The 15,261-nt window shown below is 39.0% G+C and overlaps 1 protein-coding gene across 5 annotated transcripts in view; it reads right to left on the minus strand.

Annotated features, from left to right (window-relative positions):
- Positions 1–15,261, minus strand: part of nlgn1 (neuroligin 1) — a 443,569-nt gene that overhangs the window by 201,130 nt on the left and 227,178 nt on the right. For 3 of the 5 annotated variants that reach the window (XM_051947583.1, XM_022192735.2, XM_022192734.2), the window contains one exon: positions 6,929–6,988. The exons of the other annotated variants lie outside the window; for them this stretch is intronic. In XM_051947583.1, the coding sequence (XP_051803543.1) occupies positions 6,929–6,988 (60 nt within the window). The remainder of the gene's footprint in view (positions 1–6,928; positions 6,989–15,261) is intronic. 5 annotated transcript variants of the gene reach the window in all.

Consider the following 15,261-nt stretch of genomic DNA (forward strand, 5'->3'; position numbering starts at 1 on the left):
CTCAAGGAAAAACATGAGCTCTGATGGAACTTAATTGCAGTAACAAACACTGCTATGAAGGTGTTTCAGTTGGTTTTAAAATGGGTTTAAGTGCACCATACGCTACTATAAATGATATATCAGGTTTGATTCCTGTAATGACACTCCAACTTGTTTTTTATTTATTTATTTTTTCTTTAAGCTTTAGGATAATGTCAATTTATTGGACAACTGCAGCAAATGCTTTATTCCCGCTGGAGAATGTAAAATTGACATTACTTTATACGCTCGATTGGCGAAAGGAAATGGGGGGGAAAGAACACACAACTCTAGCAGGAAATTAAAATGAGACACATTTTGGTGAAATGCCGTCTCCTTGGTTTGTGCGTTTGTCCTTTCTTCTGTTTCTCGCGGTGCGGAGGCCATTACATCTCTTCTCTCGTTCGCCGTCCTTTGCGGCGTTTTTTTCTTAGCTGCTCTGCTCCCTCTGTCGCAGCAGGCAGTGGTCACACTGTAGCGGCACATCATAACTCTCCTCTGGAAGGTTTCCAGAAAGTCCTGACAAAAAAGGTCAGGGGATTATGGCAAGTGCGCATGTGTGCGTCTGTACATCGCAGTATGGATATGTGTGCAGCCTAGCAAACGGGAAGGAAGGACGACGGAAAGAACGAATCATCATGCAAATTATGGAAAATGGTGGTAATTGCTCAACATTTGTTCACAATGGTAGTGATGTGATGATGGTAGATAGAGATTTCGGCGTGACAGTGACAGAGGTGAAAATGATAACCGGCAGCCATGACGATGACAGCGGTGAGGATGATGATATAATCGACAATTACAATGATAGCCATGACAGTGATGATAATATTGGCTATGATAATGAAATAAGTCACACTAATGGCGACACTGGTGATAGAAATACATGTGACAATGATGTTAATATAAACCATGATAGTGATTACACCGGTAATGATGTTGATAATGATGACAGCCATGGCAGTGAAGATAATTTTATGATATTGTGGCATCTGCTGCGATGGTTGGCATGATGGTAATTGCAAATCATGACACTGCTGATGATGCTAATGGTGTTGATAATAAAGCTCATGACAACCGCAATCATATGGATGATATCTGTGATAGAAATAGCGACAGCTATGATGGTGATGAATGAAATAATGCCAACAAAAACTAACACATTGCAATGTTGAATGCGTTGAACCTGACTCCTGATCCGGATGTTATCAGCTCGTTAAGAAACAATTATTATTGCATAATATTCCCAAACATGGGTCAGTGAAGAACCTCATCCACCAGTAGGCTGTTTTCAGTTAATGTTTCACTTAGAAAGGGAAAAAAAAATCTATATTTGGCATGTGAACACATTGATGGATGCGTAAATAAGCAGACTATATCCAGGCAACTTGAGTTCAAATTAAATCATGTTGGAAATTTGCTTTGATTTGCTGTTTTTCAGTCTTTGTTTACTAGCGTTTTCATTCAACGTTTTGGTGAAATTAAGCACCAAAGCTACTTGGCTGGGTTTAGTAAACGGATCATAGCTTAGGTTAAAGTACGCACTGGTGCTATTCATATACCATACATTACAACGCTCCATTTTATATGTAAGTTCACGGTACTTATTGTGGTGACTTTTCCTTTGTCAGGGATCAGAATGGATGATAATGGTGGATTGAGCCTGCTAGAAGGTGGAGAAGGTCATTACTGGCCTATATGCGTGGGAATGATAGGTGATGGTAATGGTCATTTAATGGGCTGATAACATCTGAACAGGGTAAAAATTATGCCCATTGCAGTCACCATGAAATATGTGATGAAGACAGCCGAGAGCTCTGATTGTGACAGTGATGAAACTAAAGGGCAATGGCAGTAGTAATGATGCACCAAGATGCGGATAATATTGATGCGGATCAGTACCTGTGTCAGCACTACGAAGGTAACCCACATGAGTAGTTTTAATGTTGTGGCTCTCTGGTTATAAATGATACATTTTTCTTTTGAAGCAAACGCAGCTGATATTTTCTACATTTTTTGTAGAAGCTGTGAGACATGACACTGTTGTGTATATGTGCTCTCAAGTATTAGATGGAAACATTAATTAATTTCTGCTGCAGTGAGATACATCCAGCGTGGCTGTTATAACTGCCTCGTTTTTGTTCTGCGCTGAAGGTCAGCAGTAATGAGGTGAGGTTAGGATAAAATTGCCTTGGCAATGTTTGAGCATTTGATGGATTTACCTGAATTTACCTGGATTTACTGACTAAACAAGTCCCAGTGTATGCTGAACACATTGTACCTTGAGGTTTTAAGTTTATGCTTTCCAGCTTGCTCTCGCTGTGGTTTCCTGGCATCCTTCATCAGCTGCCACTGCAAGACTCGAAGCCAAAAAAGCCTCTAAACCCCAGTCTCTCCCTTTATTCCCCTAACTTATCAATTAATCCCCATTCAGCTGATTGAAAATTTCATCACTTTCCATCAACTTGAATGAAGTGGGTCAATGATGCATTTCAGGTGATGGCAGGAACAACCAACATTCACATGATTATTGTAATGTCACTATGTCATTTCATTTCTCTTTTTAAAGTAAGCTTAAATAATCTTAATTGTCAATAAAAAATTTGGAAACAGGAAGGCACATTTCACTATCCTCAGGAATTTCCTTTTTTCTCAACGAGCAGTAAGATGAAAGCTTGCTTTAGGGAAAAAATGAGAAGCAATCTTGTCATGATTTGACCATTGAATCTTTTGGTGGGATGAGTGCGGGTGAGGGAGGGTTTGTCAGAGGATAGGTACCATGCCAGCATGGAGTAGATCACTGCTTCCTCAAGGATGAGACCATGATCAAAGAGATTCAGGTGCTTTAGATTTCTCTGAGCAAACCCAGAGAGATGCCCCCGGGCTGTTGCAACAACTTCAGTATCCTCTCCGTATGCCGGTGTAGAGGACTTATCAAGCCAACAACAGTCACAGAGAGCAGACTTTCTTTCTTTCTTTTTTTAAATCCTGGATTCTGGTTTTTGCTGCAGGGAACACAGCCATGGGAATTCTCAGCAAAAAGCAACAGGAAACAAAACGAGGCCCACTTTTGAATGGTGACTGAAATGCTTCCAGATGAAATGCTCCTGTGTATTCAGTGGGCTGAGGTAACTCATTAGAGAACCCATCAGCTAGCATGTTCAAGACGGTATAGATGCTAATATTTATTAACATGGCAGCACATTTACTCCAATCTCCCATATGCAAGTCACTATTTGCTTAGCATATTTACATTTGAGGTTTTAAAATCTGAGCATGTATTTTCAAGAAATTATATGTGAACTAATACAGTTTCATCAGATTTAGATTGGCTTCAGTGCATGTAATCATATTTTGTGTATGTGTGATACTAGTTTTAAATGGCAAAGGGACTTTAGTCCCTCTTTATATACCCTGGATATCAGGTTAGAACATTGGTTTATTTTCCATTTTAAATTGATGCTACATCTTCATTATCATAACCATGATAACAAGGGTTATCTATTTAAACCCTTCAACCAAGTTGGATTTACCTTTTTTTTTCTTATCTAAAATTAACCAAAGAGAAGTGAATAATAATTTCTGTGCTGTATATTTTGTAGCCAATTGGTGTGCAAGTTTTGGAGAAACAACCTCTACAGTTATTGCGATTGGAGGACTTGTTGAATTACACATGGCCACAGATATCTCAAATGTAAAAATGTGCATGTTAATTGGCTTTGGAAAAGTTGTATTGACAAACAGTTTGTTTTGTTGTAATTCAGTTTGGTTAGTCGTTAGTGGTGGTTTTGAACCTTCCATCTAATTGCTGTTTTCAAGCAAAAAATAAATGCTATACTGTCATTTGGAAGGTGTTGGGCAGTAGCGGTAAAAGTGGTTTCATTTTTAACCAAAGTATGTGATGTCAAAAAGCCTCACCAGAGCGAGTTGCGAGCTTCAGCTGGGTGGGACAAGCTAACACATTCCCCAGTTGATCATTTATGATTCCTGCTTTGGCTCCAGAATTGTATTATCAGTGTCAGCAAAATCTATATCCTTATACCCACGACACTCTTTATCTATATACTATATCCATAGTGTATATGAAGATTAATATCCCACAGGCATCGCTGTATAATATTTTATATAGGCTGCCAGGGGTCCCACAAGAGTCGTGTAGATAGCGCCGTTTGCGACATCTCCACTTGTGCGTACCCACTCTTTAACCACTCCAGCAAGATTTGCTATAAAAACGGGAGCTTCTAACAAATCCTCAGCTCTCAGGGACTTTGCTGTTTACATCTCTATTCCCAGCACAAAAAGGATTACAAACACCAGCTTTACTGAGCATAAAGAGATTGTAAAATGCAAGATTTGCTGGGCTGGGAGGGGCGGTGAAGTTAGTGGGATGTCCTCATTGAGTCTGCATCTATAAGGCAACATGAGGTCAGAGGTTAAGAGCATCAGGAACCAGGCGGGGAGAGATGGAGGGGAATCTGAGCTGATCAGAGTCGGCCTGACAGAGTGTGTGCGTGTGTGTGTGTGTGTGTGTGCGCTCGAGCATATTTTCCTCTATATTAAACTGGATTAGTTGTCTGCCCTGCATCCTTTATCGAGATAATACTTGAAGCTCGCCGGGATTTTATTGAATAGATCTGTGTGAGCTGTGTGACTTTCTCTAATCTTATTGGTGTGTGTGTGTGCGTCAGCGGCGTGTGTGTGTGTGTGTGTGTGTGTGTGTGTGTGTGTGTGTGTGTGTGCATCAGCGGCATGTGTGCTCCCACAAAAAAACGCATGATGGCACAGATCAAAGGGATCCGGATGGTTGTGAGTCCTATTTGGATGTAATTGCTGTTTACTTCGTCACATTATACAGTAGAGGTGCCTTATTAAGACTTTGTGCCTGTCATTAAAATTGCACTGCAGTGGTCTTGAGGGGAAACGACTCTATCTCGTGGTTTTATCAAGGACCCTTTATTCCTAATATGACTGAAGGTTCCTCTTTTTGTGTATTATTGAGATTAATAGGTTTCAAGCCAACTGTCATGGCTTTCAAACGGCACTGGATTTAAATATCAAAAGGAGCAACTGCAACATTTCAGTCCTATAGTCTTTGTTAGGCATCCTCTGGGTTTCTTTAGTGTTATTTTTTATTTATTTATTTTTTAATCAGTATATTCCCAGTATTCATATAGGATGAAATGCAGTTCAAGCATTACTATTAAAAGGTAATTTCCTTCTATTGCATTTTATCTTGAATTTAATGTGTTTATAGCAATGTGTGCAGAACAGACAGCTCAGTGTTGCCATTTGATTTACTTCCAGATGTTTAACAAGTTTGACTGAATAGGGCCACGCATATGTGAAGTAACTAATATGTCATGAATATTATATGTGGTTGTTCGGCATTAGACCAAAAAGTAAAAAAAAATAAAAAAAAATAAAAAAATAAAAATCAAAAATAGTTAGTGCTAGATTTTACAGATAAAGAAATTAAATAAAATAAATTAAGGAACATTCAGTGGAACATATATTTGACAACTACAGTTATGAAGAACTCTTTAGATTTTTCATACAACACATGAACCAGTCTACTTGGTTAAATACATTATTTTGTAATAACCTATAAAGAATACATGTTTCACCCTGTTGAGATTCACTCCACCAATTATAACACAGATGCAGAACTTTTCACTGCACTGTGCAGTCTGAAGCAGATAATTACCATTTTGAGAATGATGTTGAGTGCAGCAACTACAGCGCTAAAAGTCTGTGTGCCTTACATTAAAATTTGCAAGGCCGTCTACTCCACTTTTCATTAACAATCATCATAACATTAACTACGTTTTCGCCTACAATTTGCAGAACTGGTTCATTGAGGATTTATTTTCACAAATGGCATATTTCCGTCTCTGCTGCAGTTTCGTCTCAAGATTTCACTCACAATCTTCTCAATCCGCAAAATTTGAAAATCATGGTATTCACAGTGCCAGCATAATTGGGTCGTTGCAATTACCAAGCGATAAAAACAGATTATCTGTGTGATGTTTCAACGGTTTTCTCAAAAAAAAGTGCTGATATGGAAAGTCCAGATGAGAACTTCAAACTCAAAATGAGCTCTATGCAAGCGCTTGCTCATTTTATTCTGACTGATTCTGTCATGTCTGCTAGCCAATCAGCATCATGAACCTACAAAAAACCTAATTTGGCAGCTTGGGACTTTAAGTGTGAATTCAAATGCCACCATGAGTCTTTGACCGGGAAGTTAGTTTCACACACTGGTGTGTAGTAAATTAGCTCTGACTTTGCCCTGTAGGAGAGGAAACCATGCCAGGAGAAACAGCAACCCACTCTCTGAAGCAATCTGGGCTTAGAGAGATACTTACACTCATCTTGGTTGGTATTGTCATTTTGTTTTTGACTCATTGTGTGTCCAAAAGTCAGCGGTTTGATGCCCAAAACGTGAACAGGTCCTCACGTTAGTGTAAATGCAAACCTGTTAGCCAGTGGTCGATCTTTTGAACATGATCAGATTTTAGAAACGAGGCGAATTAAAAGAAAAAATACATGCAAAAATGTGTTAAGAGCTGGTTTAAGGGTTAATTAGTTACATTATCTGCTGGTGGGATGCAACATATAAAAGTAAAGAAAAGGTAAAGGAAACAGCAAATCCAAGCAGAGAATCTATGTTAACGTATTAATATCAAAGAATGGTGGGAGACATGTAAACTTTAGACATCAAGCTGAAAAGGACAAAACACATCCAGCCCAAAAAGAGAGTTTACGAGTAAAGAGCAAAAAGAAAATGTCCATCACTTTCAAAAAAAGGACAAGAAATGTAAGAAAATCAAAGAAGATAAAAATTGGAGGAGAAAGGGTAAGTTTGGTTCCCTTGTCATGCAAATCAGTTTGGCATTGGGGGGAAAAATACCTTCGTCGTCCGTGCGGTCACTATCACCTAAATCATCAGTGTGTTTCTTTGTAAGGGGACCTATAGGACCAAGAAGGAGAAGATGGAGGAAAACAGGGTGATCAAGAACACACATAGCTTTCAAAAGATGCTCTCAAAAGACAAGAAAATGTTTCAATAATCATTGTTTTTTATAGCCCCTCCTTTTTTCTTTTTAAGAAAAATCCTCACACCGACAAGGGTAAACATTACCACAATGTCCATTTCACATGTCTGTAATTCACTGTACATGAATTCATTTAAGAAAGTTAAAGAGCAAGAAAAGAGGGACTTAAAAAAAGAGGCAAAAAATATTAGTTCTCAGTTAAAAATCAACTGAACTTCTTAGGATCAAAAGACATCAAGCTTTTTCTTTTTCTTTTTGTAAAACAGTGTATATAGTAGCATAAATTAGACATTCCAGAGACATTATGTTAAGAGTTGGAAGTGACCAGTGTAGCTGTGAAATAAAATAAAAATATAAAAACAAAAAAACAGAAGCTGTAAAAGAAGCAGCAGTTTAAAGAGCAGAGCACTTAACAGAAGCACATGACAACCCCACCATGTTATATTTTTGAATGATTGTGTGTTTTTAATGTATACATTTCTTCACTGTACTTTTCCCCCTCATTTTTACAACTAAATCTCAATGATTCAAGTTGCACATTAAAAAAAAAAAAAAAAAAAAACACAAACAAAGATAAATACAATCACCATCAATGCCAAGAATTCTTGGCACTGATGAATCCTTGCTTTGTGCTCTTCACCAAATGCTCAATATTATGGGAAATATGTAAATTTGTTCTCTAGCCAAGGGTTCGATGAAAATTGAGATCACCATCATGTCTGCACTGTCAACCTTGGAGGTAGAAACAGTAGCCGTCTGTTTTTGACTTTAAAAAAAAAAAAAAAGTTTTGTATGAAGACTGCAAATACAGGAAAAGAGTCCACCCGGCTCTGTACCAACGAATGTGAAATAAAATGAATAATGAAAAACACATCTGCAGCTCAATGATTGTGTTCCCGTTTGCTCTTTCTGCACTGAAACCATTAATTTTAATGTTGCTTTGGGACATATGTGGTTACCTGCTGCCGGATCTTGCATTCAAGCAGACATAGACATCCATTAAAACATATTTCCCAAAATTTTGTGCAGCTTCTTCAAGCATGCGATTCTTGGTGTGGTTTTCCATATTTGTGTTGTGTTTAACTGCCTGGTAGAATAGTTTGACAGGGGAAGTGGTCAGGTGCTTCTTTCTAAAAACCAACCATTTGTCATTTTAATACCAGTTTCTTGTGCATCCAAACCCACAAACACATGCCATCTCAAACACACACACACACACACCATGAAAACACACACTGATGCAAACACAAGTTACATAAAGGATCAGAAACGTGCAGTCTTGAAGAAAAGGATGTAAGCTTGCATGACATATGACACATATAAGAACAGACTCACTCACACATTCATACATTTAAAGCAACATGTGATGCCAGAGGACTTCAAATTGCCATCAGTGCATGCTATTCTAATTAGCCATACCACCAAATAAACAGCATGTCAATCCAAACTCACTACAATCTGACTTCATGAGACTAACACAGCAGCGCTTCCTGTGTAACGTTACAGTGGAGAAATGGCTCATACTGACGGAAGAAGACTAACATTAAAAAATCCACTAATTGTGTTCACTCGAATGCTTATGAGAATCAGACAGGAATGAATGAAAAGCTTTCAGATAGTTCTAGTCAGTAGTTCACACTGATGAGTATAAACTCCTCCATCATTCAACATGCTGGTGGTTTATTTCAAGGCCAGTGATTTCCTCCCAGTGACTTAAAAAGGGATCCTGGCTTCCTGCGTATCATTCTGTACTGCAGCATTCTCCCGGCTCTCTTTTGTAAATCTGACAAGCAATTTGATAAGCGAGAGCTGACTCGTTCTTCCAATGTGCTGAATAAGCACCAAGACCAAAGAGTGGCTTCTTTTAAAATGTGGAACATCTAAGAAACACCGAGCAAATGCTGTCTAGACACGTGCAACCTGGTTATGGAGTATAGAGCACAGAGCGAGCACTGTCGCAACAATAAATGAAGATGGTGGGAAATTCATGTTAGCCTCTTAGCATAGGCCACATGGAAGGCTCTGTGCTCATGAAATGTCACAGAATGGAGTTTTTGTTGCTTCATTAACCTCCTCAACTCTGTCTTCTCACCATCTTTTCAAATGCATGTTGGACAACACGGCACAAAACCATAGACTGCACTTGTCCTGACCTTTAATAAATTAAGGGGGAAACAGAAAACGCAGCACTCCCATGCTTATGCTGTACATGTACAAAAAGCCCAGTCTGCTTTGATTTGTCACCTGACCCGACAAAAGCGAGGGTCATGGAATGTAATTTCAGATCTTTGAGTTTAGGCAGAGACACATATCAGAAGAAGACCTAGTAAAGAAATATTGCCAGACTGTGAAGCACCTGCTCAATCTTTGTTTGAGGTTGTATCAAACTAGTTGCTATGCAAATGTGTTACATGGTGATGTAGAGAAATAACAGAAGAAAAGCCTTCAAATGTGGCAGGTAAGGAGAAAAGTTTTCTGTTGACATATACTTTGGAGGTTGACAGAGTATTCACATGCACCAAAAGCTATACTCTTCGAAAGCAAAAGGAACAAAAATATTTAGTTTTTTTAAAAAAAAAATAGAATGTTATTTGTACATTTCCACCTATTCCACTCTGACTTTGAACTCAGTGTCTGGACATTTTAAGAGTACTTAGAGCTTGTCCTCCTATCTTTGCATACGGAAACTGAAACAGAATTGGGGTGGTGGAGTTCTTATCATGTCAGGGGACATGACTCTACTCGCTAAAAGTATGGAGAGTAACACCATTTCCAGTGGAGAGCAATGGAAACAAGTTTGGAATTCTTCAGCACATAATTGTCAAAATAAGAGAGGGTCTCCTTGCTATTTGAACCTTATCAAATTTACAGATTTTATTGCTTTGCTGGTATTTGTTGAGGGGTAAAACAAAATGTCAATAGCTTAAAAAACTGTTTTTGAGTGTGTTAAATTAGAATTACACACCTGTCATTCAAATGTGCAAAGTATTTCCAGAGCTCTAAAACTTTTACCCATCATCCAGATGCACTAAAATATTACATTCAGCACAATGTCCTGAATATTGAAAACAATTTGTGGCATGAAATGAATCAAAACATAAAGAGCGTTAAGAAGACAGTTTCAGGATGGAGTGAGGTATGAGCAACTTGTGAACTAGTGAGGGAAAAAGAATCAAGAGAATGTGACTGATGTGGCTGCTCTGCACATGTGCTGATATTACAGGAGCATCTTTTTTTTTCGACCGAAGGTTAGTGGGGATCAGAGCTGACAAGACAGCAGCACGACAGCACCTATCGCGCACACACACACACACACACACACACACACACACACACACACACACACACACACACACACACACACACACACACACACACACACACACACACACACACACACACACACACACACACACACACATTCACATTCATACAGAGAGACACAGCGAGAGGGAGATGCCAATAAAGCCCCTTTGAATTAAACTGAGAGAGAGAGAGAGAGAGACATCATGCAGCAATCATGTGTCAATTCTAAACTGCCCAGTGACAAGAAGGCCCTGACACTGACCCGCACTCCCCTACCTGCCACTGCGAAACTCACTGTGTGTGTGTGTGTGTTTCCAGGTGGTTGTGTGTGTGTGTGTGTGTGTGTGTGTGTGTGTGTGTGTGTGTGTGTGTGTGTGGGCAGCTCAAGCACAGACACGGGTGAGGTCTCAGCTGGCATCAACTCTGATTTAGTGATTAAGAACATGAGGCATCCCATCTCTTTCTGTCTGACTCTCTGTGTCTCCCATCACATGATCTCTTTTGCTGCCTTCTCTGACTTACTTAGTAACGTCACCTGCTTCTTCATACATCCCTGCTCCAACTAGGCTTTTCCGCCTCTTGTAAATAAGGCTTGAAAAACTGACAGGCTTTCTTCCACACTGCTTTGTACATGTGAGCGAGGTGTGATTGGAATGGAAAATGGCTTAATTGCCTTATGGCATCAAAACGTGCATCTAAAGCTCAAAAATTACTGTCATGTGTGGACAGAAGGAGGAGTAAAAACCCATTGCTGCATTATTATCTTTGCTCTGGTTTTAATCTTCAGGCGTAGATATAGGAAGAAAAGGAGTTTTAATAGATTTAACAGGAATCTAACTTTTGTAAAAGCGACTATGTCTCACTATAGCAAGGGAAAATTAGTTTATTATGAATTGTTTTAAAGAGTATCAAATTAAATATGCCAGAAAAACTCCATGACCATTTTATTGGACAACCTTGTACAATCTAGAGCGTTCCAATACAGCAGCCTGCCATAATGTCCTGTCATATGTCATGCAAATATGTTTGGCTTGCCTTATTTTGGCACCTGACAGCTCATGTTTATTTTTAGTGAAGGTAGTCATGTTCTCGTAAATCGGCAGTCAATTTGTATGTTCTTAATTTGAACTGGAAAAATGGAAGCTGAAAAAAAAATAACCAAACTGACCTAGCTGTATGAAACGGATTCCCCATTCCATGCCCAAGTGACAAACAGAAACGGCACATGTAATCAGTTTCTCCTGTGACTGTTGTTTATCACTCAGTGGTGAAAATATCACAGTTTGATTTTCAGTCTCTTCGCATATAATCTGCACTCTCTCTCTCCCTCTTTATTTGACTTGTGTAGTTAGTTGTTGTCTCCGCGTCTATCCTCATGTCTCTCTGCACTAACAGCATTGATTGGAAACTGATGGAGAGGACTTTCACGCTCTCTGATACTGCAACAACTCATGACTCAAAAACCCAGCTGGGAAGCACGGATATATGCGCACACACACACACACACACACACACAGTCACACACTCAACCCTCAGGCTTTCCCCTCTCCTGGATGAGGTAATTATTGCAAGGAGAGTCCATGCATCGATCGCACATTCTGCACAAAAGCCATCCATACATACATATTGCTCTCTGTATTCATCAGTCAAGGGCCGCACTGGCATAGAAACACACTGGCTTAATCAATCACCAATGCACATTAAAAAAAGGGGGTTCTAACAGAGCACACGGCTCAATGAGCCAAATAGGTAATCTACTACTGACCTTGGATAAAATCCCTACAGGCTGTAAACTATAAATACAGAATCCATTTCCCAAGGTAAAACTGGGAGTCTAATGCACTTCAGCAAACCCTCTGATGAGAAGAATTAAGCAGTGCCCTGTAAGCATGAGGGCTGTGCTTTATGATGGGGCTCGTGTCCAGGGGGGGGGGGGGGGGAACCAGGAGTACAGATTTTTTTTCCACATATGGTGTGTGAAGCCAACTGGGGACAGGAAATGGTATCAGTCCATACGTGCATCATTGGCACGATTTTCCCTTTTTGCCTTTTGTCGTAACTTGTTTGCTATCTATCCATCTATTTTATTCTCTTGCCATGCGTACTGCTCTGCCCAATAAGGGATAACTAGAAACTGATAAAATATTTCACATTTTGACAGCAGACTGTGGTGCACCTTTGTAATAGTGGTGTAAACAAATATGAATGCATTATTTGTTAATGCACTCTGAACAGATGAGAAAAATTAACCATAAACATTCAGTCCAGATCACTATTTTCACCAAATGTGTAGAATTAGCGTAGAATCCTCCAAAAGTGCCGTTTTCACAATCTCATAGTCAAACCTGGAACTTTGCTTGACATAATTGCTCAGCTGAAGTTAAGAATCGTCTAGACGTTGGATCAAGGAAGTGTTTTGTCGGCATCTCTAACTAACTGAATATCACCTGGAGTGCCTCTAATGCTATACAGACGTTGAGTTTGTTTTAAGGAAACTATCCAGTCAAACCCAAAGCAGTTCCAACTTATGTATTTTAACTATCTCACTGCTGTGTTTAAAATACTTTTAGTATTTCCTCAGTGACCGCTATCAGCCGTATTGTATCATTTTTTTTCTCTTGAAGGTAGAATTGAAATCCAAATCCTATTTTCTGATGCAATTATTGTAGGTACATGTATCCACCCATAATGTGATACTATCAAGATTCTGCAACATGACAACAACCTCAAATGTCCAGCCAGAATCATAAGAACTACATTCAGAATCAAAAAGAACAGTAAGTCCTTCAGCAGATGGTATGAAGCCTTTAGCTCTTACTGCAGTTCCATCCCAAATCCAAGTTGGTTGGAGCAACCTACCCTGCTTTAGCGTGAATTTTATTTATTTATCTTTCTGCCTAAAACTTGTGGGTATTCTACAAATGGCAGTTAAGGGGTGCAAGGGGTGAAGAACAGTGGGAAAATTCTGACAGTGTCTAGTCCATAGCGCTGCACTTATTTGCATATATAACTGCGTGGAGATTCAGAGATTTGCATTTGACCTATCTTTTTAGGTGAGCACACCTGGCCAACCACTGCATGAAATGCTTTCTGGGCTGTTTGTTTTGAAGAGCAGCAATTCTAACATCGGAAAAATTTCAGATGCTGTTTTCTAGTCTGACAAGCACTTCATACAAAGCACAGCAACACGTAAAGGAGGTGACAGAGTGGATGGATGGTTGGGTATAGAAAGGGGAAGACCACTATTAGCATTTCAATATTACAACACGATACTCACTTTCACTTTGTAATTTTGTACTTAAACTCTGGTTCACCTTAAACATGCTCTTCTACACATATCTGTAATTCTGCATCATAGTTTTACAGCTATTTTATTCCATCCATAGCTAAATGCACATACATTTTATTTTGTGCAAATACTTTGAAAGCTCAGTTTAAATCACTGTCCAATTCCCAGTATGCATTCACATACGTGGGTGACAAAGTGTATTTCTTTCACAGGATGCATCAGTTTGTTGCATAACAATGTTTGATGTTAAATAATCATTAATTTCATATCATATGCATTTGATGTTTAGATTCGATGTGTTTGTTGATTCTCACGGCTTTGAGAACTGGCACTTTCCACATAAAAGCGAAAAGACAAGCTTCTGTGAGGCTATCCATCAAAACAGTTATGTAACAGAGACATGAAAAAAAGCTGCCATTTCTCCAGATGACTGTGAAGCATAATGTGCACGAGGTGTCTAAGAAATGACTAATATATGTCATGAAAATGGTGAAAATGTGTCCCAACATTGAAGATCCTGAGATTATACAATCCTAAAGGGAAGTCTGTGTGTGAGGAGTGATTCATTAATATTCCAGATGATCATCAGGCACTCTGTCTGTAGCATATGAAGTAAGATGAGGCAGCAGAGAGACAGGAAGGAGAATTATTTCATGAGTTTCACCCCCACCAGCAGAACACAGCCATATAGGAACAAATGCTTCATATATCAGCATCTGATTGTATGTCTATGCGGGACCATAACAACAGCAATGTTAGCAGGAAAAACAACAGACAGAAAAAAAGCAATAGATCATGCGTGTGACTGCTCGGCTGTATAGATGCTGATCTCTATGTACAGCGCGTTTATGTGAATATGTACATTTGTTCAGCGACATGTGGGCAACCCCTGAACTAAAAACTTTTGTCAAACAAGATAATCTTTATGGGAAAAGAAGATGAAGTAATGGTTCAAATACAGTCATACGTATGTTATTTCTGATATTTACAAGTTTTAAGTCACTGCCTACCCACTCAAGACAGCAGCAGATCACATTATCCATTATTACGTACTACACTTGCGTAACCCAGAGGACCCTAAATATACAGCAACCAACTCCTTTTGCATTACCTGTTTTCTTGAGATTTTCTGAAGACAAGAAACCCTTTGAAAGAAATTAACATAAATCCTATTTAACAAATTCTATCGTCTGTATGGTCACATATGTCTCCTTTGGAGGCATCATTTTAGGGGACATTATGTTGACTTGCATTTATTTCCTAAAGACCTAGCCAGCTACTTGTATAACTGTAACCCTTATGAAATGGTCAGGCTACAATTTGAAGATGTAATGTGCCAGTCTAATCTAGTACAGTGTTACCAAATCCATTGAGTATCTTCTTGAAGTCCTCTAAGCGCCCATTTCAGCTAGTAACAAAGTAAAATAAAAAAAATACATAAAAAAAGACAACAGCAAAAAAAATACATGGTGTTCTTGCTTAGTGCTACTTCAGTCAATAGCAAAGTGGCTCAAACTGTTCCACATACGACTATTCAAACAAATACTGTGCATGTTCATGCTTGTCCACAAGTACATAATAACTGTCCAAATA

This window comes from Acanthochromis polyacanthus, chromosome 4, assembly GCF_021347895.1.
Source record: "Acanthochromis polyacanthus isolate Apoly-LR-REF ecotype Palm Island chromosome 4, KAUST_Apoly_ChrSc, whole genome shotgun sequence".
NCBI lineage: Eukaryota > Metazoa > Chordata > Actinopteri > Pomacentridae > Acanthochromis > Acanthochromis polyacanthus.